The 23,992-nt window shown below is 39.5% G+C and overlaps 1 protein-coding gene across 18 annotated transcripts in view; it reads right to left on the reverse strand.

Annotated features, from left to right (window-relative positions):
* Positions 1 to 23,992, reverse strand: part of EPB41 (erythrocyte membrane protein band 4.1) — a 185,429-nt gene that overhangs the window by 3,139 nt on the left and 158,298 nt on the right. For 8 of the 18 annotated variants that reach the window (XM_036257112.1, XM_036257098.1, XM_036257102.1 and 5 more), the window contains 3 exons: positions 12,074 to 12,202; positions 4,107 to 4,208; positions 3,081 to 3,161 (listed from right to left, as the gene is read on the reverse strand). In XM_036257112.1, coding sequence (XP_036113005.1) covers positions 3,081 to 3,161; positions 4,107 to 4,208; positions 12,074 to 12,202 — 312 coding nt within the window. Of the gene's footprint in view, positions 1 to 3,080; positions 3,162 to 4,106; positions 4,209 to 12,073; positions 12,203 to 12,636; positions 12,699 to 13,409; positions 13,857 to 16,735; positions 16,765 to 21,204; positions 21,228 to 21,599; positions 21,638 to 22,562; positions 22,634 to 23,908; positions 23,957 to 23,992 lie in introns of those variants that run through there. The other 10 variants (XM_036257113.1, XM_036257101.1, XM_036257106.1 and 7 more) reach the window with 10 other exon arrangements.

Consider the following 23,992-nt stretch of genomic DNA (forward strand, 5'->3'; position numbering starts at 1 on the left):
CCCTGGCTGATGAAGTACGGCAGGCGTCATAGGACAGCATTTTTCTGGCAAATTCAATCCTGTTTGCAATACCAGGGCAGCAGTTAGGCTAAGCCCAGCTGGTAATACCTTACCCACTCTATCCTGCACAAGGACGCTCCTGTACTAAAAACACAGAGACGGGGAAGGTTAGAGCTGTCTTTAAGGAATCAGGGCTTCCTTATGATGAGAGCAGGGCTGATGGCAGCACCTGCTGGGTGAGTCTGGGAGGATCCACTCAGAAGTGAGTCTAAAGGACAAAGCAAAATCTATGTTCAACAAAGGGTGCCTGGGAAGTTCAGAACAGAAGAGGAAAATAAAGAAGCATTCTACAAAAAGGAAGAAAAAGGAAGAGCTGTCTTTGGCTAAAGTAGGGAGAAGAAAGGAAGAGTGGGGGGCCTATTACATATCATGTACTAGCCTAACTGCATTACTTATTATATAATTAATCTTCATAACAACCCAATGAATAAGGGTAGACCCATTATTTCCCTTTTTATAAATGAGGAAACTGAGGTTCAGTGGTTAAAGTGCTTAATGTTTCACAGCTAGTAAGTAATGCCACAGGGGTTCTAACTTAAGTCCACTGGGCTTTCCTCTTTACCATTCTGTCTTTTAGGTTGGGGGGGGGGGTTAGCATCTGAAGGTGGTTTGATAGTTTTAGATAAGTTAGAGGGATCAGAGGGAAAGAGCAATGACGCTGCCACTCTCCTTGGGCTGCAAGTCTCTGAGCCTCTAGCTGAGAACCCCAAGGTGCGGCAGCCTTTGGAGGCTGGTAGCACAGCACTTCTCAGAGACGGCAACCCTATTAAAAGGACTCTGGCCCTGGCTGGTTTGGCTCAGCAGTTAGAGCGTCGGCCTGCAGTCCAGAGAGGCCTGGGTTCGGTTCCTGCTAAGGGCACGTACCTCAGTTGCAGTTCGACCCCGGCTCCGGTTGGGGTTGTGTGGTGGCGACCAGTCAATGTGTCTCTCTCACATGGATGTTTCTCTCTCTCTCTTCCTCCCTCTCCCCCTCCGGCTCTATCTGAAGATAAACGCAAAAATGTCCTCGGGTGAGGATTAAAAAAAAAAGGCTCTAGCTGCCCTGGCCAGCGTGGCTCAGTTGGCTGAGTGTCGTCCCATGCACCAAAACGTAACAGGTTTGATTCCTGGTCAGGGCACATGTCAGGGTTGCAGGCTAGATTGCCAGTAGAGGGCATGCTAATAGGTGTGCACGAGGCAGCCAATTGACATTTCTCCCTCTCCCTTCCTCTGTCTCTAAAAATCAACAAAATTATTTTAAGAAAAGAAACAATCTCTAAGATGGGGATGGAGGGACAGAGGAAGAAAGGAAATCCCTCTTTTGTCTCTTGACTCATGAAAGCCATTCTTGGAACTACCACCTCTGTAGGCCCCTGCTCATCTGCCCTTTTTGCCCAACTCATCTGCTTCAGGGCCCAGCCCAGCCCTCTCTTTGGTTCCTCTGGCTTTTACCTATCTCTCTATGAAAGCCTGCATCACACTTCTCCTGAATAGTCCTTCTTTTTTTTTATCCTCACCTGAGGACATTTTTCCATTTTTTTTTTTGTTTTTGTTCAGGTAGAGTGGGAGGGAGAGAGAGGAACAGAGAAAGAGAGAGAAACATCGACGTGAAAGGAACACATCGAGTGGCTGCCACCCGCACAACCGACCAGGGCCGGGGACAAACTGCAACCGAGGTAAGCGCCCTTAGCGGGAACCGAACCCGGGTCTCTCAGGACCGCAGGTCGACGCTCTAACCGCTGAACCAAACCGGCCAGGGCTGAATAGTCCTTCTTAAAGTGCTTCCCTTCCCCATCCAGAAAGCACCACACCTTACCCCTTTCATGTAGCCCTGAGAACCTACAAGAACTGCGGAACCCTGGAGCCTCTCTCTGAGCTATCAAGTGTGCTTGTCCCTTTGTCACCACAACCCTGAAAATAACCTAAGATTATCTTTATAGATGGTGAAACTACATCTTAGAGAAGTCAAGTCACCTGTTCAAGGGCATACAACCAGTGAGCAATGGAGTCAGGATTCGACCCAGGTCTATCTCACTTCAAACCCCACACACTTGGGCTGAGCAGCCTTGTTGCTGGGGCTCGGCAGCCGGCATTCTTAGCTTTAAGTCTCAACCCTGCTGCCAAGGGAACTGCCAGCACTGCAGCTCAGGTTTTCTTTCTTCCTCTTTTTAAATGCACGCAGCACATCAGCATAAAGGCCATAGAGCTACTGGTCAATGATTCCGGAAGTGCATGCAGTGTCTTCCTCCCCCTCTTCTCTGAAGCTACTCTTCTAACCTCACTGGCAGAGGATTGGGAACATTAATCCTGACCTTATTATTTGCTAATTGCTTGCAGCACAGAATTAGGACCTAATTAACATAAAAACATAGATGGTAGCTCTCAGAAGGGCCCAGAAATGATCTAGATCAAAGTACTCTTTTAGGAGAGGAAAAAATATCAGAGGTAAAGTGATTTGTCCAAGGTCACACAGTGAGTGATAGTTTTAGGGCAGAAATCAAGTCCAGTCTATGTCCCCTTAGTTGTCTCCTGAGCTATGATGGCCCCTAGGGTAGAGGTCATACCTTCCTTTTGCTTTGATACCACCTACTGTCCCTAGCACAGGTTCAGGTACCCGATATCCCCCAAACTGCAACAGCTCCATTTACTTGGAGACCACCATATGCTATGTGTTATACATTCATATATCACTGAGTCTCACAACAACCTTGAGAGGAAGATGCTAAAATGCCCATTTTATAGATGAGGAAGTGGAAGCCTTGGGAGTTAAGAGCTAGAATATGGTTAAGACCTAGGATGTTAACTCAGGTGTTTTGAGTCTAAAGTCCATTTCTTCCTATTACACTTCCTTTTTTCGACAATCTACGGCCCCCATCCCACAGGCCTCTGTGATCTGATTCCCTTCGTCTTTCTTCTGGAGTAAGAGCTGGAGTAGCCGAGGGGGCTCTCTGGAGGTGAAACTGGCAGAGGTGTCTTTTGCATCCATCAATCTTCCTGCCCAGGGCCTCCTCCCATGCCCAGAATCTCCTCATCATCCCCACCTGATCATGGTCAATATCAGCATCTCCTGTGATCACAATTCTCTTTTCAATCCGGGTCTCTGATATTCCACCTTTTACAGTCTGAAACCAAAGGGAGGTGGTCATAAGAGAAAGAAAGAAAAAAGAAACAACAAGAAATTATTCTGAAAGTTCCAATCCAAATTTTAATCTGCTGCTGGGTACCGGATAGGATAGCTTCTCACCTACTTGTCCAAAGTCTTAGCTGGACCTGCTAAATGAACACACCTCTATTCCCTGGGATTGCTAAAATCTTCAATAAGTTAAACAAAGTCATAATTTTCAATTTGTTTACTTTTCCCTTTTTATTCCTCCCAAATACCACAGAAATGCAGTGAGTAAACACAATAGACAGATGCATGGTCTAGATATGTTACGTAACAGGCTTCCCATTATCTGTGTGGTGATGACAGAGCCTGGTCAGAAGTCTAGATTTCCTACTTATAAGAAAATCATTTTCCTCTAGTGCTGCAGCAAATGTGGCCTGTCCAACTGTCTGGGAGCAGTTCCAATCGTAGAGATGTTGTCCCTCTTGCCCCCATAAGCAATACTGTAATAATTCCAGTATTTCGGCATCTGATATAGTTCCCATGGCCTTGATCATGGGCATGACAAAAATTCTTTGTTGGACCCCGTGTTCTTGTTTTTTGGCTTAAAAAATATGGTTGCATAATAATACCAACAACACTTGCCCTTAAGTTGATTTTTTAAACTTACCTCCATAGCCAGATAGGAGACTCACTAACTGAAGAATCAGACAATGTGTAAAGAGAACAACCACATGTGACTTTATGAGACTACCAAGTAGGCAGGGACATTCTGAAGGTCTCCCTTGGTTTATTCCTGGGGAAAGCAGCAAGTCCTTTCCACTTGGGACACTGGGAATAATTTGGCTCAGTAAGGACGGAGCAGGAAACCCTTGTTTATGGACCAGGGTCCGTCCTGCAGAGAGGCAGCAAGCTTGACATGCCACTGGATTCCAGAAGGAAGTACTGGCTGGTCTGTTACCTTGGTAATCTGAGTTGTGGTGGTGCTGCTGGTGGTCTCAGATGTGATGGTCTGAGCTGTCAGCAAGACTCCTGGGTCCAAGTCCCCATTGTTGTCGTCAGTCTGCAGAAGAGAAGGGAACATGACCCATCATTGTGCCTCTCAGGAAGCGTTATGGGCAAATGTTGCAGAATGCAGTTCTGCTCTTCAGGTGTACATTCTAAATCAAAACCCTGATTCCTTTACAGTGATATCTTAATAAATACAATTTTAAAAAATACTCTGGCAACGAGACTCCTTCCAAAAAAAAGTTGGATAGATCCAGTTTCCTTTGGCATTGAGTCAATAATAGAAGTAGATCAGAAAGAGGAGGTGGAATGTAGCCATGGGTTCCACCAGACTCATAGTTCCACAAGAACTATGCACTGTCATGACCTTTTTGATGCTCACATAGCCCTATAAGTAAATAGAAGTGCTGAGGTTTATTAGCATTCCCAGGTAAAAAAAAAACTCAGGCTCAGAAGATGAATGATTTGCCCCAAAACTCAAAACTAGTGGGTGGCAGTTGTCCTCTCTACAAATCTGGAGCTCTTTATTCAAACCACCCAAGGCAGGAAAGGCATAAACCCTTGGTTGCTAAAGCATGGGTAGGTTTGGAATCATAGGGTAAGCTTTCCGGAAAAGACCTCAAAAGGTCCTTGTTGGGGCTTATGGGGCCAAAATCTCAGGTTATCTTCTTTGACCATAGAGATGGGAGACTGGAACAAATGGGGTAGGAAATGTCTCTTCAAGGCAAAGTGTAAGGAAATATACATAATCTCTCAATGACATTTCTGACAACACTATTATTGAAATGGATCCTCCTTATTATAGGAGAGGTTTAAAAGTATTCATGCCCTGGCTGGGTAGCTCGGTTGGTTAGAGCATTGTCCAGATATGCCAAAGTTGCATGTTTGATCTCCGGTCAGGGCACATACAAGAAGCAACCAGTGAATGCATAAATAAGAGGAACAAGTCAATGTTTCTCTCTCTCTAAACAGAATTTAAAAAAATATGTTTGCATTGATTTTTTAGAGAGAGAAAAAGGGAGAAAGAGATAGAAACCTCGATGTGAGAGAGAAACACTGATGGGCCGCCTCCTATATGCCCCTTACTGGGGATGGAGCCCGCAAAAGGGGCATGTGACCTGACCAGGAATCGAACCAGGACCTCTCAGTCCATGGGACAATGCTCAATCCACTGAGCCACACCAGCCAGGCTCTAAAAACATTTTTTTTAAATATTCAAAATGCCTGCCCTGGCTGGTTTGGCTCAGCGGTTGGAGCGTTGGCCTGCGGACCAGAGAGTCCCGGATTAGGTTCCTGCTAGGAGCATATACCCAAGAAGAAGAAAAAAAATGCCGAGCTATACAATTAATCTATATAGAGAACAAGGGCTGAGGCTACTTCTTGTTTCTCTGGAGCTCACCACATTACGACCAAGACAAACATACTATAGTCAGGCTGAGAAATGACATTAGCAAAAAAGAAGAGAGATGGTTGGCAGGAACCAAACTCAATCTGATGAAAAGTTAGGGCCATTAGACTCGAAGCTGCTGATAACCCCACAATCAAGATGGAAGCAAATGAGACTGGAAAGATAGAGGCTGCCTATAGCAACATGCTTTTCAGATGCTAATGACCTAAAATACCTGGTACTGTACACTGTCTCAGAGGAGGATTTAGAGAATTGCAATTATTTCCTTCTTTTTTTTCTTTTCCTCACCCGAGGACATTTTTTCGTTTTTTGTTCAGATAAAGTGGGAGGGAGAGAGAGAAACATCGACATGAAAGGGACACATCGAGTGGCTACCACCCGGACGACCCAATCAGGGCCACAGACAAACTGCAACCAAGGTACATGCCCTTGGTGGGAACTAAAACTGGGTCTCTCTGGACCGCAGGCCGACACTCTAACCGCTGACCCAAACCAGCCAGGGCGAGAATTGCAATTATTTTCATAAAGAATCTTGAAGCAGCCCAGCCGGTGTGGCTCAGTGGTTGAGCATCAACCCATGCACCAAGAGGTCACTGGTTCGATTTCCAATCAGGGCACATGCCCAGGTTGTGGGCCCGATCTTCAGTGGGGAGCATGCAGGAGGCAGCCAATCGATGTTCTCTCATCGATGTTTCTATCTCCCTCTCCCTTCCTCTCTCTCTAAAAATCAATAAAGAAAAAAAATTGAAAAAAAAAAAAAGAATCTTGAAGCAAAAATTGTGTTTATTATCTTTCTCTACCTCTTTAAACAAGTCATTTGTATTATAAGCAGAGGCCTCCAAACTTTTTATGAACAGGACCACATTTTACTAAGGCAAAACTTTGAGATATTGGAGGAAGGAGAAGATAATTAGGAAGGAGAAGTCCCTGGCTGGGTTCCCTTCCAAGTAGGAATCTAGACAAAACAAAGAGAGGGAACATGGTCGTGGCACCATCATACTGGGTGTATTATTGGCTAGTTCGCTGATACTTTCTTCAGCCCAGACCCTCTTATCTACCTTAGATTCAGACTTAACTAATATTTACTACAATCCTACTATGTGCCAACCACATAATGTAACTGTTATCCCAATTATACTTCTCAGTATCTGAGGTAGGTCCTATTATTATACTCACTGTATATAGCTAAGAAAACTGAGGTCCAGAGAGGTTAAATAATTGGTTATGGTTCTATCATTAATAAGTGTTTGAACTAGGACTTAGGGTGAGAAACTTCTTGTTTGAAGACAGAGGTTTGGGTCCAAGCTCTAATAACGAGACAAGTTATTCTGACTTCTCTGTGTTTACGTTTTCCCATTCATAAAAGGTAGTTCTGCCTCCACCAGAGCTTTGTTTTGAAGATCAAAAGAGATTACAGAAATAACAATTTGTAAATTGTTATAAGAATATAAATTTGCATGCCAGGAGGGTTAAAACTTTTTATTATTATTATTATATTTTATTATTATAAAATTTAAAAAATATTTTTTCTTTATTGATTTCAGAGAGATAGAAAGGGAGAGGGAAAGAGATAGAAACACTGATGAGAGGGACCATTGATTGGCCGCCTCCTGCATGCCCCCCACTGGGGCCCACAACCTGGGCATGTGCCCTGACGGGGAATCAAACTGGCAACTTCTTGGTGCGCGGGTCGATGCTCAACTACTAAGCCACACTAGCCGGGCAAACCTTTTTATTTTTATTTTATTTATTTTTAAATTGTTTCTACAGAGAGAAGAAGGGAGAGGGAGAGAGAGTGAAACATTGACGTGAGAGCAAAAGATCAATCAGCTTCCTCCTGCATGCGCCCTGACCAGGTCTTCCCAGACCTGTTTTAGTCATATTTCTGTCTGCAGGCATCCCACCACTTTAATATAGTCAGCATACAACCTGGGCATGTGCCCTGACCAGAAATCAAACAGACAAACCTTCGGTGCCCAACCAACTGGCCAGGGTGGCTAAGCCTTTTAAAAGAGCTCTTCCTTTACTAAACCTGTAATTTTATTTTACCTTTCCCCCACCCCCTTACTCCTCCCTTTCTGTCTCTGAAGAAGGTAGAAGATGGAGGAAACACTGTTAGAATTTCCAACTTATACTCTTCCCACGTCAGACTTGGTTTCCTTGACCCTCCTACCAATGTTTCCCCAAAATGGTACTATAGCTTTGACAGTTGCTTGTAAAGTTAAACATCCATTTATCCTGTGACCCAGCAATTCCACTCTTAGGTGTTTACCCAAGACAACATAGGTCCACAGAAAGACTCCCACACAAATATTTATAGCAGCTTTATTCCTAATTGCCCCAAACTGAAATCAACTCAAATGTCCATCAACAAATAAAAGGATAAACAAATTGTGGTAAATTCACATAATGAAATACTATTCGACAATAAAAAACAGTAAACTGTGGATTCATATAATATAAATGAATCTGAAAAACATGTTCAGACACAAAAGTGTTCTATTGTATACTCTATTTGAAGTCCCAGAACAGGCAAAACCAAGCTATGGTGATAAAAATCAGAGCAGTTGCCTAGAGGGATAGGGACTGACTAGAAAAAGTTACAAAAAAAGGAGTGATGGAAATGTTCTGTATCCCAAATGTGTCTTGGTTACAAAGGTATATACATTTGTCAAAGCCAATCAAAAAGAACACTTACAATCTGTGCATTTCACTGGAGGGAAGCACACATATACACAAACTGTAAAACCCTATTCTGGCTCTCCATCTCTTCTCACCATATTTCCCAAAGCGTGGGATTGTGGAAGAATAGCAAAAAGGTTCCTGGGTATACTTGTCTGGCAAGATAATAAAAATAGAAGAAAAAGTACTTATAACAAGCAAATAAATAATTATAATAGCAAAAAATTATCTGGTGCTTATTATATGCCTGCCTGGCACTTTTTTCTACAGATTATTTACATCATTTTGCACTGTGCTTTTTCATTTACCAATAGATTATTCCCATCAGAAGCTTTTTTAAATAGCTGCATAGAACTACCTACATTGGATGTACCATAATTTATTTAACTTGTGCCCCAATGATGGACATTTAGGTTGTTTCCATGGTAGTGACAACATAAAGGACTTCCTCTCATAAGCAAGTAGTTCTTTCCTTCCCTTTTTTAGTCCCTCTCACTGCCAAGTCCTATTCATTCACTCTGTCTCTCCTGACACAATTCTGTCTTTCACTGTTTCCTCAGGCTACACTTCGGTTCTTCACAAGCATCTCCCCAGACCTGTTTTAGTCATATTTCTGTCTCCAGGCATCCCACTACTTTAATATAGTCAGCACACAGCTTTAGGAATCATCTTCCAAAATCATTGCTTTAATTATGCCACTTTATCACCACTATTAAAAAATTTAAGCAACTTCTCATTATTTCCCAAATTCAAAGTCCACACTCTAGAGCACAAGAAAGAGAAGAGGGAAGCATTCTAACATTAACTAAATGTCTATGAATGTGCCAAAAACTTTACAAATATCATTTCACTTAATCCTCCCCCAAATCTTGTAATAATGGGTAGTATCCCTATTTTACAGCTGAGGAACCAGAGGCTGAGAGAGATAAGTACTTTGTTTGAAGTGATGCAGCTAGTCATCCTGCAGGCCTTGGCCAAAATGTCATCTCCTCAGGGAGAATTTTCTATTCTAGCCCCAAAGTAGCAACCTTTCAATGTAATCCCAGATTGTCTAACTCCTTATTTTAGTTTTGTTTCTTTCTTTTTTTTATCCTCACCCTAGGACATTTTTCCATTTTTTGTTCAGATAGAGTGGAAGAGAGAGAGAGGAAGAGAGACAGAGAGAGAAACATCGATGTGAAAGGGACACAACGAGTGGTTGCCACCCGCACGATCAACCAGGGTTGGGGACAAACCACAACCGAGGTAAATGGCCTTGGTGGGAACTGAACCCAGGTCTCTCTGGACCGCAGGCCGATACTCTAACCACTGAGCCAGGGCTAGTTTTGTTTTTTTGTAGCACTTCACTGTCTGAAATTTATATATTTGTGTTATGTATTGTCTGTCTCTCCTGATCAAATATAAGTTCCAGAGGATATGACCAGTGTTTACCTTGTACACTGCTTTGGCCTAATAAATAAATGCTCAATATTTAGTCCTGGCCGGCCAGGTAGCTCTGTTGGTTGAGCGTCATCCCATGCACCAAAAGGTGCTAGTTCAATTTCAGGTCAGGGCACAGTCCCGAGTTGCAGGTTCGGTCCCTGGTCCAGTTGCATATGGGAGGCAACTGATCAATGTTTCTCTCTCTCTAAAATCAAGATAAAAAAAAAAAAAGCAACCAATGAATGCATAAATAAGTGGAACAACAAATCAGTGTTTATCTTTCTCTAAAAATTTAATTAATAAATTAAAAAAACTAAAAAAAGAAATATTTATTGCAGAAATGAATTAACAGCTCAATTTATACAGGGGAAAAGGTTTTTGTTTTTTTAATTTTTTAAATTTATATTTATTTATTTTTTAAAATCCTCACCTGAGAATATTTTTACATTTATCTTCAGACAGAGTGGGGGGGTGGGGAGACAGACAGAGAGAGAGAGACAGAGAGAGACAGAGAGAGAAATATCGATGTGAGAGAGATACATTGCTTGGCTGCCACCTGCACGACCCCAACCAGGACCAGGGACCAACCGAAACCGAGGTACGTGCTCTTGGCTGGAATGAAACCTGGGATTCTTTGGTCCATGGGCCAATGCTCTAACTGCTGAGCCAAACAGGCCAGGGCAAGGGAAAAGTTTTTATTACAGTTGGCTTCTGTGAATTAAAAAATAAAGGAAAGAAAAACAATTCAACATAACCAACCCTACCTCATTCAAATTGCCAATAATGAAAGAGAAATATTTTTGTTTTTGTTAATCCTCACCCAAGGATATTTTCCCACTGATTTTTTTTTTTCATCCTCACCCGAGGACTTTTTTCCATTTTTTGTTCAGATAGAGTGGGAGGGAGAGAGAGGAAGAAAGAGAGAGAGAGAGAGAGAGAAACATCGACGTGAAAGGGACACATTGAGTGGCTGCCACCCGCATGACCAACCTGGGCTGGGGGCAAACTGCAACAGAGGTACATGCCCCTAGCGGGAACTGAACCCGGGTCTTTCTGGACCGCAGGCCAACGCTCCAACCGCTGAGCCAAACCGGCCAGGGCTCCCACTGATTTTTAGAGAGAGTGGTAGGAAGGGAGGGGGGGAGGGAGTTTGGGAGAGAGAGAGAGAGAAACATCAATGTGAGCTAAACACATCTATTGGTTGACTCCTGCACAATCCCAACTGGGGCCGGGGATCAAATCTGCAACTCAGGTTCATGCCTTTGACTGGAACTGAATCTGCAACCTTTCAGTCAGTGAAATAAAAATTTTATTAAAAGTAGGACATAGCCCTGGTCGGTTTGGCTCAGCGGTTACAGCGTTCGGCCTGCGGTCCAGAGAGACCCGGGTTCGGTTCCCGCTAAGGGCATGTACCTCGGTTGCAGTTTGTCCCTGGCCCTGGTTGGGTCGTGCGGATGACAAACACTCGATGTGTCCCTTTCACGTTGATGTTTATCTCTTTCTCTCCCTCCTACTCTATCTGAACAAAATATCGAAAAAATGTCCTCAGCTGGGAATAAAAAAAGTAGGAAATAAACAAAACTTTTAAATACTTAAATTCTTATGTGATATTAAATTTAATTGTACTAAATTGAATTTAGTAACTATAGCTGTTATTTATTTGTGTTTTCAGGCATGGTGCTCAAGTCAATTTAATGCAGTACTATATCATATAATCTATAGCAAAATCATGAGGTAGATACAGGTCATGTGGGGAAGAGGTGGGGGTGGGGCGGGGCATTAAAGCTCAGAGATGTTCAGTTATTTGCTTAATAAATGGAGAAGCGAGGACTTGAACTCAGGTTTGTTTGACCCAAAGTTCACGTTCGTTGTTTTTTTCTTTTTAGTCCTCACCTGAGGATATTTTTCTATTTATCTTCAGATACAGTGGGAGGGAGTGGAAGAGAGAGAGAGAGAGAGAGAGAGAGAGAGAGAGAGAGAGAGAGAGAGAAACATCGACGTGAGAGGGACACATTGACTGGGTCTCTCCTACACGACCCCGACCAGAACTGGGGATGAACCACAACCGAGGTATGTGCCCTTGACCAGAAATGAACCTGCGACTCATTGATCCACAGGCCGAGGCTCTAACACTGAGCCAAACCAGCCAGGGGAAAGCTCATGTTATTAACCATTACATTAGACTGCTTTCCTTAAGTGAATTGGGTTAATATAAGCAATTAGATCCAAGACAATTTTGATTTTATGAAGTATTTTGGGATATTCTTAGATCAGTGATCTCTTCTAAAAAGAATGGCCCCAGAAAAACCTAGCATTATCTAGAGCAAATAATTAGAAACCCTGTGAAGAAAAATTATTTACTATGTTTACTCTAGTCTTTGGTTTTGAAACATTAAACCTTGTCCTACCTGAGCAGCCTCGTAGGTGATGGTCTTTGTCTCAGTGTGAACAATAGGGACATCTTTGGTGGGGATTTCACTTTTCACAGCATTGGCAGTATCTGAGATGGTGACGGTCTGAGTCTTCACCAGGGGGGGCTGTGAAGCAGTAAAGAAATGTTACCAGAATCTTCTGAAGGCTGTGGAGAACTAATCTTCTGTCATTGATCTGATCAAAGTGATAGCTCTAATCAAGCAAAGGGCTAGCTCAGTCTCTGCCCAAGATTTGGGCACTACTCCAAAGTAGCTTCTGACAAGGTGTCAAATCATGAGGGATATTACAGAACAGCATTACTGCAATCACTTTCATATGCTTAATGGAAAGCTATAAGATCAGACAATTATGACTGGTGATACAAAGCACTTCAGACTGACCTTCAGAATTTGAAAATAAAACTATTTGCCAAATAGCAGTCACTTTTGTTTGCCCTTGTGACTATACCATTAAGAAAATCAGCCACGTTTCCTCCAAGTTCAAATGGTACATGAAACAGCCGTGGCATTAAAATGCATTACCTTGCAATTCATTAACTTCTTTCAAATCAACGTCAGATACTCACTTTGGAGTGATTGAGAAGAAACAGTATTTGGAAAACTGGAAAGAAAATAATCAGTTCTACCACCACCTGGTGATTAATCTCAGAATTTCAGAAGAATGAACATTAGTGGAATATCAAAGGCTTCTGGTCCATCAATTCACCTTCCCCAAGACTATAAATCACCCTAAAACTACCATTTGATTGTGATACAGTTAAGTGGCCATCCACCTTAGCACAGAAGATTAGTGCCTATGATCATGGAAGCCCCTGTGAGTGGTGTTAGTGGGAGTGGTGGGCTGTACAGTGTGGCTACAATACATAAATAATTTTGGAGGGGCCTGAAATTTCATAATAAAATCAGTTACCCCTTCTAATTAGGAGCATTTGAATTTTTGAGCATGGTCTCAGAACACTGTAAGCTCCTCCTCATATAAGTCTTAGAAATTCATCTCTTTACATTGCCCATACTTGTGCAAGGGAAAGAGAAACACACACCAGCTTCATAAAGGTGAACAGCTGGAGTTTACACCCAAGAATCTTGTTAAGTCATCAGGGGATAAAGCATTTCATGAAGTTAATTCCTCTGACTAAATTTCTTTATAGTAATCAAGGGCTTCAATATTATTTTGTGATTTTGAAAAAGCAGAGAGACTACTACCCTCACCACCACCACCACCACCACCTCCACCTCCACCTCCTCCACAGAACAGATTCTGGCCCTCTCCCAAAGTGAGTCATTAGACCTGCATCACCGAATTGGTTACTACCTGGAAACTTCGAATGAGGGTGGGGAACTGGTTACCCACACAAGAGTCAAGAAATGATCCATTTTGCTTTCCAAGTAGCTCTCCTGGTGTAACATGTTCTTCACTACTCTCTGCCTTTTTTTCACCAAGTTGCAGCTGAGAGGAAGCTGGTGATACTGAGAACTTTAAGGCACTGGCCTTTTCCTCCATTCCTATACATTCCCCACTGAGGCCTCTTGGCATTTCCTTAATATCAAGATAGCCAGGTGCCCCCTGCTCCTTCTCTTCTGTTTCCTTGCTGCTTATGGAGAGGGAGCCAAAGTCAAAGCTTTGTGGAGACTCCAAGGTGGTCATTTGGCTCTTACTAGGAATTACTGAATGCTTGGGGCCCTCCCATTCAGAGTCGGGGTTGGTAGATGGCCCCTTTGTCATGGCAGCCGCCGCCTCTGTGCGAATGCCATTTATATTCTACAAATGAATGAACACATACAAAAGCAAGAAGATTAGGAATAAGGGGAATATAGTACACTGTGAAAATCAGCAATGATTTTAAGAGGACTCAAAAACATTAATACTAATATAAACCAATAATCTTAGCTTCTGAGTTAGTCAAAAGAAGAATTAAGCAGTTTCAGCAGTTTTAACTTCATTTTGGTCATATTTCTAGAACTCTGTTAATCTGAGAAGTAAGTTCGATGTCCCTCACCCTGTACCAAGCACTTTTTTGTTTGTTTTTTAATCCTCAACCAAGGATATTTTTCCATTTATCTTCAGATAGAGTGGGAGAGAGGGAAGGAGACAGAGGGAGAGAAACATCGATGTGAGAGTTACTCATTGACTGGTTGCCTCCCACACAACTCGACCAGGGCCAGGGACAAACCGCAACTGAGGTACATGTCTTTGACCATAATCAAATCTGCGACTCTGGTCCACAGCCGACACTCTAACCACTGAGCAAAACCAGCCAGGGCAGCATTTTGTATTATTATGGTCTTTCCTGAGTGACATACTCTTCATACTTAAAGGAGTTACTTTGCCATTCCTAAATACTCAACTCATTACTATACACAGGATACAGTGCAGTTTACAAGCCAATCAAAACATATTCTTGAAGAGCCTGATCAGGTCGAAAACTGCTTCATGTCTCCAGGCTATGTGTATCTTCATACTAGCTTAACGCAGAAGCTAAAATCTAGACTTTGGTTGGCAGGGATATAGAAGTTGAGTTCACCCGCACAGACTCACTTAATCCCATCATTGCCATAGAATTCAAAGTAATATAAAAAATATGAAACATTTCTTTGTAAACAGAATATAAGTGACCCAGCAGCTGAGGTCATTTCTTCACAGATGAATGACTAACATCTGCAACCCCTAAGGGAAAAGAATCCTGGAAACACAGTTTCCTCTTAGGCTAAATGCCCCACATCACAGGAAAACAGATCTAAAATAAGTACTTCCAAGAGAATGTGGATGAGAAGAAAATGCCACAGTAGATGGACCTATTCCTAAAGTTTAAAGAAATGTGCTAAAGGTGGAAGACGAGAAGGAATTCATACTAGTAGGAAAAGAACGAGCCATTTGAAAAATGAACAATCTAACAGAAGCCAAATGTCATGAGAAGTAACACATGCAAGTGCTCACCAGAAAGCTGTAAATACGCCACTTAGGCCTGAAATTTTGGTAAGGTCAATTTACTATATTACATACCAACATAAGAACTGAATCACAGACAGAGACTCTCTTAAAAAGGTGTTCTTGAAGTAAATGACATATGCTTGGACCAGCTTACACATTTCAGTACTCACATAGCTGCTGTTCCTTTACTTGTAAACCAGCCTACACTGTGATGAATATAAATCAGTGCTCTGTTAAGGCAAGAAAAGATGCAGTGTACTCAAGAACTTGAGGCCAACTTTTCTTCTAACCATCTTGAAACAGTGAGGAGCATCACAAAGTGGTACAAATTGAATTTCAATTAGGCAGATCTTTCATTGACTGATTATACATATTACTTAGGACACAAAAAAATGGAATTGAGAAATGACAATAGAAACTGTCTCTGTCTGCAGATACATAAAATATTCTTGCTAAGAGTATATGATGTCCTTATTCTTGAAATGAGAATACTCGGTTTGACTCATGGGGTTCTGAAGATCAAATACAATAATCTAAATGAAAGCACTTTGTAAATTCTAAAGTATCATATAGATTCACTTAATTCAATCAACATTATCTGAGCATCTATAATATACTAGGGCCTGGGGACACTAGAATGAACTTGTTGTAATATTATTAACACACTGTACTCTCTAGGGTACTCATCTCACCATTTCTTTTGGGTTAGACAAGCTGATATAGAGATATCCAAAAGTAGATCAATAAACAAATAGGCTTCCTCAAATTGCTATATGCTAGCTCTGTGAATAGCATATCCAAACCTCTTCACATGGAGAGGAATTTCATGGCTTTTTCATATACATACACATTTACAACTGAGAAGGCTGACTAATAAGCAGGAAAATGCCTAAGGTAATCAAACAAGTAAGAGACAATTTTGTACCAGTCTACTCAAGTGATAAGTGGTGGTCTGTCACCAAGAAGCCATTTATGAATTAAACATTGTTTAGGCCAGCACCTGGCCCAAAGTTGCCTACTGCTGAGTAAAATTAGATAGATCAATCATTTTTTTTCAAAGCATGTACAGAGGAGACCAAGGGTAAAAGCTGTAATATCAATTCAACAAATATTTACTGATTACCTGATATGTATTAGTCATTGGAAATAAAGGAAAACTGATAGCAGTTGGATTAAATTACCACTTACAGCACTCTCATATATGGCCAAATCCACTTCTTCAGTTGGCTCTGTTGTCCAGATCCCTTGGACAACACAGCCAACTACTTACTGGACATCCTCCCAGGCATATGGAATGCAATATGTCCCAAATTAAACTCATCTCTGCTGTTGTCTGGATTTGTCACCCCAACCTCCTCCATCATTTCTATTATGTTGGTAAATGGCACCATTATTCATCCAGTCTTTAAGCCAGAATCCCGAGAATCATCTTCAATGCCTTCCTTACACTCATCCAACACCTCCCATAGAATTTATCATTAAGTCATTTCTATTCCCCTTTACTATCCCCCTTACCTATCTGCTTGTTTCTATCCCCACATTTACTATCTCCATTTATGCTTCATCCAGCTTACTACTCATGCATTAAAGTTTTTCTTCTTACCTTCTTTCTCATCTCAAAACTTCCTTGAATATATCCTCTATTCTGCTGTTTATTTCTAAAAACAACATTGAATTTCCATTTTGCAGCTTAAAACCCTTCAGTGGTTCTTCATTGCTTCTGGTTAAAGTCCAGACCCTTTAGTAAGACACAGACCATACTTTAAAATATGACTCCTACCTCTCTCTCCAGCTTCACCCTGCCACACCTTCACACATATCCTTCTCTCCGTTAATTTAACTATTTGCAATTCCTAGAACAGAGCATGCTTTCTTTCGCCTCTGTGCCTTTGTAAATATTGTCAATATTGTTCCTCTAGCCTGGGAGTCCATGCTCAGCTCAAGGGTCAGTTCTAGAATTTTTCACCTGGCTGCCCAGAGTATGTTTAGATACCATTCCTCTTTTGTTCCCATTGTACCCTGTCATTACTAATTTAGTCATTAGTCTTTTCTATTAGACTATGAGCTCTTTGGGTATAAGCACTTACTATGTTACTTAGCTATGTTACTATGTACTCTCTTGTACAGTTTTTGGCACATAATAGAGGTTCAGTAAGAACTTCGAAGTATGCTTATAACCAGGTGACTTGAGAACTGCTTTGCCTTGCGCTATTCAAAAATTGAAAAGGTATGTTTAGAGAGAACATAAAAAGTGACTGATTATCTAGTCCAGCATTTTATCTCCTACATCAGTAAAATAAAACGAAAACTAACATTATTATATATTATCCATGTGCCAGATGTTTTCTCATCTAATTTTTCACCTCACTACGAGGCAAGTCACTATATCTCTATTTTAGAGATGAAGAAATGGAGAGGTTAAACAACTTAGAACTAGTAAGGAATGAAGCTGGGTTTAAACTCAACTCAGTCTCTGGTTCTAAAGTCCATTTCTTCCCACGCCAACAGAAAGTAGTTCAAGTAGGACCAAAAGACATGTCCATCAAACCTGACTATATTTTTGAGGAATACAAAGATTGTTCAAAGTATGCTTATCAGAGTCTGATTTTAATGGCTAACACTATTCTTTTAAATATAAGGAGAAGGTTGGAAATCCAGAAGATTGAGGCATAAAGAAGATATAAAAGCCCTATGACATAAGACACTCAAAATTTGGAATATAACATCAGTGAAAAATTTTAACTGACAATGTTGTGCCTCTGGCTATGACCATCAGCAAGGACCACTGGATTAGATAAAGCTGCACAAATGCAAATACCAAATTGGCCTGGCAACTTTGAAAGGAAGTTCTCAGGGACATGAATAAATATATGACTGTGTGTAAATCATCCATAGTGACAGACAAATTGAGACTTAATGTGATTCAAAGGTGTTAATTCAGATGTTGCTTGTCTGGACTGATGGGGGATATACAAGAAAAAAGATGTTACAATAGAAAGGCCAGCTGCTTGTATAAAGTACTATAAGGATAGTTTCAAGAATATGAGAAGGAAGAATGTTAGACAAATATTTAATTGAGCAGGAACATTACTTGAAAATTCTCAATTTTACTTAAAAAGTCAATGGTTCCTGCTATGTATGATAATTCAGTATTTTCTTTGTGGGGGAGAACAGGAGATTTGTTTCTTCTCTAAAGACCTTCTCTTGAAAACTATTTGTTCAATCTCAGGATTATCAAATCCCATGTTCTTTGGGAGTTATACATTACCTCTCTCTTGTCTTAGAGAGTCCAGGTATCAGTAAGAACAGGGTATGGGTATTTTGCTGTCATTTCAGTAAATGCAATCCAGAATTTTTATGTTATTGTTTTTTTCAGGTTATTTTTGAAGTAAAGGATTTATATATTTGAAGAGACTATCAAAACAACCACAATTGTGCTTACAAAACTACCTTATCCTGTTAGCATAAAATGAAAATAAATCCTGAAACTCTTTCTAAAATCTTGCTACATAAGCAAGAGCCATATAAGTTTCTTTTCTGGGAGGCCTATGTAGTGATTTCCATCCCTCACATTTGATCACTTGCGCCTGCTTAGTGAACACCAACTTCACCTTTGGGTAACAATATAAAAACAAATCCTTTCTCTGTTAAAAGAAAGACAAGAATCTGCTGTTGACTCATTTTTATCTTTCTAGATATTAAAATCTTGGGCAGGCAGATAAGGACCAAGTGAACAACAGCAGTATAACTGCCAACACTGCCATGTGATTTCAGGGAAGTACTTTCATCTCAGAACATGATTAGATGCTGGAATGAGGAAAAAAAGGCAAAAATGCCAACTTCAAAGACCACGTTTTCCTCTTGATAATGTGCTGTTTTATTTCTTATGCATTTAAAAATTATATTTTCTTATGTGTATAATTATACACATGAAAAAGACCTTAAGGTATACTATACTAAATATCACAAGTGGTAGGATTGCAAATAATTTAATTTCTTTCTTTGTATTTTTCTGTACTTCCTAAACTTCCTAAAATATGCACTACTTATTTAATAAAAATGTTATTAAGTTCTTTTCTTTCATTTTTATCCCAAAATCTTTTCTAATGCAAGCTTTTGTATCTGGTTTCATAATGAAATCAAAACCTGAAGAGTCTGGTAAACAATTTATATTTTGTTTAATGTTTCTGATTTAGAGATGGCCAGGATATTCTCAGGAATGTGAGTAAAAATATAGTTGTAACTGTGATTTAATTCCTAAGTAAATTTTCTCATTAGATACCTGCCTCTGCAACAGTGAAGACAATAAAAAAAAAAGAAAGATCACTCTCTTGGCAAAGTCATGATAGCAACTAGGAATATAAAAATTAAAGATCAAAGTATCCCCAAACTTGATCTGAACAATAACTCTAGATTAGTGATGATATATAGACCAACACTATCATACTTCACATCAGAATGGTCTCTCTCTCTCTCTCCTGAGTGCCCTGCACCTCACCTCAGGTGGAGATCTTGTTTTATTTTTATTTATTTATTTATTTATTTATTTATTTATTTATTTATTTATTTATTTATTTATTTAATTTTGTGTGGTACGTGCCCCTAGCAGGAACTGAACCCAGGACTCTCTGGTCCGCAGGCTGACGCTCAACCACTGAGCCAAACTGGCCAGGGCGAGATCTTGTTTTATTAAAATCAAGTATGAGATATCAGAATGGAGTCACCAAATTCAATAGACAGCTATTTAATTGCCATCTCAGAAGAGAACACTATTAGGTGATTTTGGAATAAATGAAAGAAAGCGATCCAATCTCCAGGACAGACTTAGTTGAATGAGGATATTGATAATGAAATGTACAGATGGCAGTTAAATATGTTTACATAATAAACTCAGGGCCATGTAGTAGTTGTGGCAATGGTGGCATCTTGGGGGAAAAGGCAAACTTTCATCAGAGCTGATCTCTGTGTTTAATTACAGTGCCTTGTTATTTTCTGCACATTCTTAGGTATTATAATGTTACACTAAACATTGAAATAAACCAGTTAGCAATGTTACTGAGTTCAGCACAAGCAGAACTAGACAGTTGAGAGAAATATTTTGAAAGAAAGAAGAAAACACAGTCATATCAGTTATAAAGCTAATTTCTAATGAAGGCCTTGGAATCACTATATGTTTAAGTTTTCAAAAATACTTTCCCTCATATTCTATTTAATGTTTTCAAAGTTCTATTGTTAGAACACCTGTGAAAATTTTATCTTCATATATATGCACGTTCAAACAGACATTATAAACAAATTAATAAATATGGGTCTTCTTGCTGAAATTATACAAGACAAATTTTAAGGGATGGCCATTAACATGCTAAAGTAACATTTTATTTTATCAAATTGACTAAATTGAGAAGAAACACAAATGATGATTGCAAAAATAACTTCCATAGTCTAATCAGACCAAAATATAAATTCTTTCACTAAACTGCATAAATACCCTGGCCTACCTCATTGTACCAACACCATCTTTAATAGTCTCAAACCCTATATTCAAAATCAACAAAAGTTTCACGTTTATATAAATATATTTAGGGGCTCAAGCACAGAATACTAACAATACTTTCTTTGATGAAAAACAAATAATTATTAGAGTTACAAAATGTCATCTGGTTTGATGATGGTGTTTTTGGCTGGTTTGCTTTTGGATACCAACCTAATTTTCTTCTGGCCTTGTGCTTGAGGCTTGATTTAATTAACAGGAATTTAAACTATTGATCTATCTAAATAGCCCCAAAAAGTATGCAAAGAAAACTACTATTTTCTTTAAAAAGTTCAGTTCCTTTTATTGAATGGTTTTTAATACCAGAACCAGATTATCTTCACAGCCAAACAAAAGCCCTGAGACCTTCTTTCTCAACAACAGGCAAGGCCTCATTTCTCATGTTCAACTTCTGGTTCCTACTGACTAAAAAGAGATCCTATTTCAGTTTCTGGAAGATTCTGTGTGGCTCAACCTGGGGGATTTAAGGCAAGATAAATGGAGTCCAGTATTAATACATCAATTCAATAGTGGCTTCCAGATCTTTGAGAATCATTTTTTTGTACCTACTTTTATTAGTCATTATGGCTTCACAAAGTCCAGCCTTCTCCTTAATTCACTCTCTGTAACTTCCACCACGTTTTCATTTGGGGACTAGGTGACTTAGACAGCTATGGAGTAATAAAGAATGCCACTGGACTGAAACATCGAAGACCTGGGGTCTAACTCCACTTCTCTCACTTAAAAGCTGCTTTTTCTTGGGCAGGTCTCTGAAGCTCTCTGAGACTCAATTTTATCATATAAAGAACATCACTATCTATCTGATATGTTTGTGAGGGTTAATTGTGTAGATTACTCAAAATGAAGTGCTAAGAAAATGTTAAATATTACTTGCCTTTGTATTCTATTTCTTAAAATCCTACTTTTTGCAAAGAAACATGAACCAGAGCAATAAAGACATCTAGTCCCTACATGGAAGAGTTTCTTGAGCACACGAAGTGGGCCAAGCCTATGAATTTAACTGAAGCTGGAGTTCTTGGTCAGGTTCTTGTTTTATTTTAGAGAACATCATCAGGCAAAACTTTGAAAAAAAAATTGTGATAGAAAATAAGAATGAAAATAGGTACACTATGAGGATATTTAATAAATATTCCTGAGCCAAGATCCTTGTGATGATTTTTTTATAGCTTTTAAATATACACTGTCTGTTAAGAAAGAAAATAGGGAGAGCATTCTAATTAGTCACAAAATTTACAAACATTTTAAAGCTTAATAGATTTATTTCTGTTTCTAAGCCCAAAGCATATCTTTCTGTTACTACCCACAGATTTTGTTTCCTGAAATTTACTATATTTTGCATAAAAAGAGTCTGAGATTTAAGCGTACTACTGTTGTAGTCACTTATACGATGGATCCCTAAATCCATTACATCTATTAAACTACCACTGGTTTTCACATTTTCTTCATTCTATTTTGCCATTCTATCAAGTAAACTGAGAGTTAGGACTGGCCTTGTAATGTCTCCATCATCTTTGCAATGACTTTGTGTCCTATTGAAATGTAAATACCTCAGGGAAAGCTAATACATTAAATTTTTATTAGTATCTCTGTACCTCAGAAAAGGGGCATTTGGGGACTCCTTAGACTTCTTAATAAGATTTGTATAATTTTTTTCCCATCCTCACCTGAGGACATGTTTATTGATTTCAGAGAGAGAGAAACACCAATGTGAGAAACATTGCTTCCTCTATGTGCCCCAACTGGTAATCGAACCCACAACCTTTTGGTATATGGGACAATGCTCCAACCAACTGAGACACCTGGCCAGGGCTAAGATTTGTATAATTTTTAAAAATAAGTTTTAATAAGAAAAAGGGAGTAAGCAGAAGGTAGCAGTAGGATTGAGGGGGAGGGGTGTGCACAGACACACATACACCCACAAAGCACATTACCCTTGTTTTGCAAACCCAGTAAGAAATGCTTTGCACTGCAAATGCCCACAGAACCAGCAGGAATCGAGGTTATCTTAGCACAGAAGGAAGATACCCAGCAGAAGAGTCCAGCTCCTGGTTCTGAACTAAAGTAAACAATAAATATTATAGTCACTTAAATCATCAACAATGTATTTAAATAATAACCCCAAATGGTCTGTGACATGCAAACTAAAAAATGTATAATCCAATCCTGAAAGATCAGTTAATTGCGAGTGCTTTGTTTCTACATTTTTCTCTTTAACAAAACATGGCAAGTCCATGTCTCAGGAAAGAAAGGCTTGCCTTGGGGAAAGGCTCTAAAAAACAAAACTTACGTCATATCAATATTTGTAATCTTATTCCTATTTTGAAAAATTAATAATAACAGTGTTTCCCTTGGTTGCATAATAATCACTAGGAACATTAACCTGGTGATTTTTTTTTTTAATTTGTCAAGTTAAAACACATGTTTTTAAATGGACACTTGCAATAAAAGATAAATCAGATGTGGTAATGGCTTCTTTCAAAAAAGCCATATATAAACAGCACATAAAGATGACAAATCAAGCAGCAGTAGCTCATTCTTCAGCCAAAAAAGGAAAAAAGTGAAGAACAAAAATTACCAAAAAGAAAAACATCCCCTGGCCCCCTGCCCCACAAAGCCTCATAAATAACAGTTTTGGTACATTTTTGGTGAAAAACTCAGGGCAACTGGTGGTTTTAAAAAGGACATTGGAATCACAAACACTCAAGATGGGGATAAACTAACAACAGAGTAACCACATGACTAGCAAGAGATGGTTAAAAAATTCTATCTTTCCTCTCTAGTTTGCTGTTCTTTATCATATAATACATTTCTCTTCATTCTAACTTTTTTCATTTGGCTATACCCTCCCCAACTTTAAAAAAAATTAATTTATTTTTGTTTTAGATGTTTCTCCTTTTTTTCTTTTTCTCCTCCCCTCTCATTGACATTCTTCCTCCCCCACTTTTTAAAGAAATAAAGTTTGTATGCTATTTGTCTCTAGCTAGAAATACATCCTTAATAGAGATCACTAGCTTCTCTATGAAATTTGAGTCATTTTAATGGTCCATTGCTATTCTTATTTAGGCAGATGTTGGCCCTACTTAAATCACAGTTGGTAAAACTGCTTATGATATGAAAATCACTCCCTAATGCAGCTTTTCACAAATGCCAGCAAATGGAATTTGCCAGTGACATATCCTTCAAGCACAGTTTTTATATTTTCCTAAATAGTACTGTTATTAGATTATCCCCAGAATACATGAATGTAAAAGCAAACAGCTTCAAAATCAGTCTCTGATGCAAAATTTTAACTATTAGGTAATAGAAAATTTTGCCTTAATACTGCACTCACCAGCAAGGACTCCACAGATCAAATGAGTGTTCTCAAACTTGAACAGAGCTATAGAAGTCAAAGTGATTGAGCAAATATTAAAGG

The sequence above is a fragment of the Molossus molossus genome, unplaced genomic scaffold (genome assembly GCF_014108415.1).
Source record: "Molossus molossus isolate mMolMol1 unplaced genomic scaffold, mMolMol1.p scaffold_m16_p_12, whole genome shotgun sequence".
Taxonomy (NCBI): Eukaryota; Metazoa; Chordata; class Mammalia; order Chiroptera; family Molossidae; genus Molossus; species Molossus molossus.